This window comes from Triticum dicoccoides, chromosome 2A, assembly GCF_002162155.2.
Source record: "Triticum dicoccoides isolate Atlit2015 ecotype Zavitan chromosome 2A, WEW_v2.0, whole genome shotgun sequence".
Lineage (NCBI taxonomy): Eukaryota > Viridiplantae > Streptophyta > Magnoliopsida > Poales > Poaceae > Triticum > Triticum dicoccoides.
In genome coordinates this window covers 712,551,052-712,554,664 of record NC_041382.1, presented here as the reverse complement: position 1 = coordinate 712,554,664, position 3,613 = coordinate 712,551,052, and the positions used below count along the sequence as shown (strand labels likewise).

At 56.1% G+C, this 3,613-nt stretch overlaps 1 protein-coding gene across 1 annotated transcript in view; it reads right to left on the bottom strand.

Annotated features, from left to right (window-relative positions):
- LOC119356498 (BAG family molecular chaperone regulator 1-like) overlaps nucleotides 1-3,219 on the bottom strand; it is a 4,594-nt gene extending 1,375 nt beyond the window's left edge. The window contains exons 1-3 of the mRNA XM_037623458.1: nucleotides 2,796-3,219; nucleotides 985-1,241; nucleotides 207-353 (exon numbers count right to left, since the gene is read on the bottom strand). Of these exons, the coding sequence (XP_037479355.1) occupies nucleotides 207-353; nucleotides 985-1,241; nucleotides 2,796-3,057 (666 nt within the window). The 5' untranslated portion in view covers nucleotides 3,058-3,219. The remainder of the gene's footprint in view (nucleotides 1-206; nucleotides 354-984; nucleotides 1,242-2,795) is intronic.
- Nucleotides 3,220-3,613: the final 394 nt, after the last annotated feature.

The window sequence follows — 3,613 nt, the reverse complement described above, 5'->3', positions numbered from 1 at the left end:
TGCATTCCTCGTCGACACTCGCATTGCACCGCTGGTCATGGCACTGCTCGCGTTACCTGCAGACGCAATGATGCGGATCGCAGACGCCGACAGCCCCACCCTGCCCTCATCGAAGGGGAGAGTTGTACCAGAACCGATGGCACGATGCCCCTACTAAACCTGATCTGCGTGCAGTGAATGTAGGGTGTGTGGTGTGGTGGGGGTACCTGGAGGTTCTTCTGCGAGGAGGTGTCGGCGTCGGCAGGTATGCTCTCCAGCTTCACCGCGTGCCGCATCAGCAGCTCGATCAGCGTCGTGATCTGCACCTCCGCCACCTTGCTCCCGCCGGACACCGACTTCTCGATGCTCGTCACCTGGTGGCACAAGAACGAGAATAAATTTTAACATCCGATCAGCTTAGAATCACAGCATCAGAGGCAGGGACGTCAGACGCAGGCACCGGCCGCTTCGGGCAGCAATGATGAAAGTGAGGAGAGCATCCTTGTTACTCGTCACTTGTCAGTGACGGGGTGACGGATTCGTGTCGTAATGCCGGAATCCTGATGGTTACGCTGAGTGAACCCTACTCCGGGACCATGCTGCTGCCGACGGAAATTTCACCGGCGCCCACATCGATCGATCACGGAGCATCAATTCTGTTTTTTGGACGAGCTCGCGGCGTCAATTTGCTCACCTAATTCCCTGGACATGCGATTCAATGCGAACGCAGCAGCAGCATTCCCCTTCCGTCCCATGCCTGCGTGCCTGACGCCACACGCACTGATACTGCAAGTCTGCGACTAATTCCCTTCTAGGATGCAGAGACAGCAACTAATCACACGCCTAAAAAGACAAAGCATCCCATTTTTACCCGCCGCTAGATCATCTCTGAATAAGGCAAACTGTCACCGCTAGATGTCAGGAGCTCGTTTCTTTTGTCAGCGATCGATCGTCGGTGGTGGAAGGAAAAACAATGAGCATTTGTGTGTGTGCGGTTGTGCATACCTGATCGGCGAGCTTGTCGAGCTCGAGGGCGATGGCGCCGATGGCGCGGTTGGCGTTCTGGATCCTGGCGTTCCGCTGCCGCTCGATGTAGCGCCGCTCCAGGCTCGCCGGATCCTCGGAGACCACCAGCTTGGACTTGTTCTTGACGCCGAACCTGTCCAGGAACTCCGAGTTCTTCCGCTCCCGCCCCTTGTACGTCAGCAGCTGCTCCGACGGCTGCAGCCCCGTCCTCGGCGCCAGCGCCTTCTTCAGCTCACCTGCGCGGTCACCACCATCCGCCACCAACAAACCAATCAGAAGTAGTACGAAACCAGCAAAATTACTACTGCACATCACAGCTGATTACTGCTGGATCGTCGTGCCGCTCGCTGGCCAACAACATTTTGATTCAGAGTTACTGTGGTACTTTTGCATTGCCGGGACGTTTTGGTAGTTCTTCACGGCACTGACACGGATTTTCGGCGCCACTTGCAGACCAGATTCTCGGAATCCGAGTGGCCAGGCCTGCCATGCCATTGTGGATCGCCAAATGCAGCGACAGACAATGTGGTGCGGCAGATACTATCTAAATTCCCAGCTTGATTTTTTTTCAAGTATGGACTATTTTTACCATGGCATTCTCTACTCCGCATCATTTTTTCTTGAAAATACACAAGTACACGTGGGTCTCGGTGAATGGGACTGGAACGTGGTGGGCGACGCCTCCGAGTTATTTTCCAAACAGTGGCGCAGTATCATCATGGGGCGGAAAGGTGTCGGTGCAACGGGACAAGCGGGCCGTGCCCCAGCCGCTGCTGGCCGTCCGATGAGGCCGCCGTACACGCGGACCCGTCCCGCGCCAGCCAGGATTCGCCCCGCATCCGGACACCCGCGCTCGCGCTCCGCCCCGCCCCGCCGCTGGCTGTCACCGCCCGTCAGCCCTTGTCGTGAGGCAAAGGTGAAAAAGCAAAGCGACGAACTGGTTTTGACAGCAAATCTGGTCGGTCGATTTAGCCTCGTAATCTCCAACCAAAGTTTGGCCTGCACGCACGACGTTGCATCTGAAAGTGCGTCGGGGCTGCAGCCCGGCCAATGGACGCCGGGATCCCGCGGCCGGCAGGAATCCAGGTCGTACGATTTCGGGAACTGAAGCTTACGTTAGCAGACATAATCTCTTTTTCTTTAGATTTTATTTACTAGTAAATTCAGGAAATGGAATTCCTGAAGAAATAAAGGCCTCTGCCCTTCTCACGGATCAAGAAATCACGGGCTCTGCACGGATTATTCCCTGGATTTCGTCTCCTTCCTTATAAAATACTCAGAAGAAGGGGAGAAAAATGGTGACAAGGGGGATGTCTCGCCGTACTATTATCGCGTCCTCCACGCGGCACGGCCGGAAGTCATGGCCATTATTTATGGGACGGATTTAGCTGATAAATCCGATAGGTGGACTATCTTTATTTTTTAATTAATTTATCCGCGGCCACGAACTCCCTATTGGCCTGCACGCATTGTCATGCCGTATGCCAAACGTCACAACTTCGCGGACGACGTGATTAGGTTAAGCATTTCACACCATTAACGAAAAAATTACTACTATCTCCATCACTTTGTGCACATAATAATTAGTAACAAACAGTTTGAACGCAAGACAAAAGTAATTCAAAGTAATTAGCAGCACAAATTTCAGTTTCGTATCTTACAGAGAAGAAACGACGGCGGCGATGAGAGGAAAGTTAAGCCGCAGTTAAGCAAGGCACTAATTAGGCCACGAACAGGGAAAGAGATTATTGACGAGAAGGGGGGATCAGGGCGACGGGATAAATACTGACCGAAGGTGGCAATGGAGGAGACGGCGACCTCGTGGGTGGCGGCGCCGTACTTGACCCGCACCCTGATCTCCGGCGGCGGCGGCCTGGGCGGCACCCCCGCCGCGGCGCCGTCGGCGCCCCTGTCCCGGGCCTGCACGACCATCCCGCTCGGCCGCACCTCCCACCCGGCCCGCTCCTCCTCCCCCGCCGCGGCGGCCGCCGCCTCCGACCACCCGCTGCTCGACCCGCCGTCCGAGCTCGACCGGTGCATCACCCTCGCCATCGCCCGCGCCCCAGCCGGCCTCCCCGGAGCACTCAAGCAGAGGCCAGCGAGGTGGGGAGTGGGGAGTGGGGAGAGAAGCTTCCACGGGGAGGGGGAGGGGGAGGGGTGGAAACCAGTGGTCGGTGTGGCGCCGTGCCGCTCCGGGCGGTCGCGTCGAGGGGAGGGAGGGAGGAGGGAGCGCGGGGGCACGCACGCACGAGGCGGACGCGCTTCTCCTTTTTGCTTGCCGGCTGTTTGTGCGCGTAAAAGCACGGGGGCACCCCGGGGTTTTCCACAATTAACATGGCCCCGCGACTGGCGTTCCCAAAGCCGGCCAAGCTGGTTTCTGCAAATAAAGCCGCCCTGCCCTGTGGTTTTGTCATGGCCACCTCGTTGAGACGGGTGAACATTTGCACTTTGCAGGCTAGCTAGTTCTCGTGCCTTTCCATCTGTTAATGGCGAGGTAAGTATTTGTGTGTGTTCGATCATGTTTGTTTTCTGTTTCGCATAAGCCGAATAAATAATTCCGCTTTTAGGTACATTATTATTCGATATCAGAAAACTTGAGCCATTCATT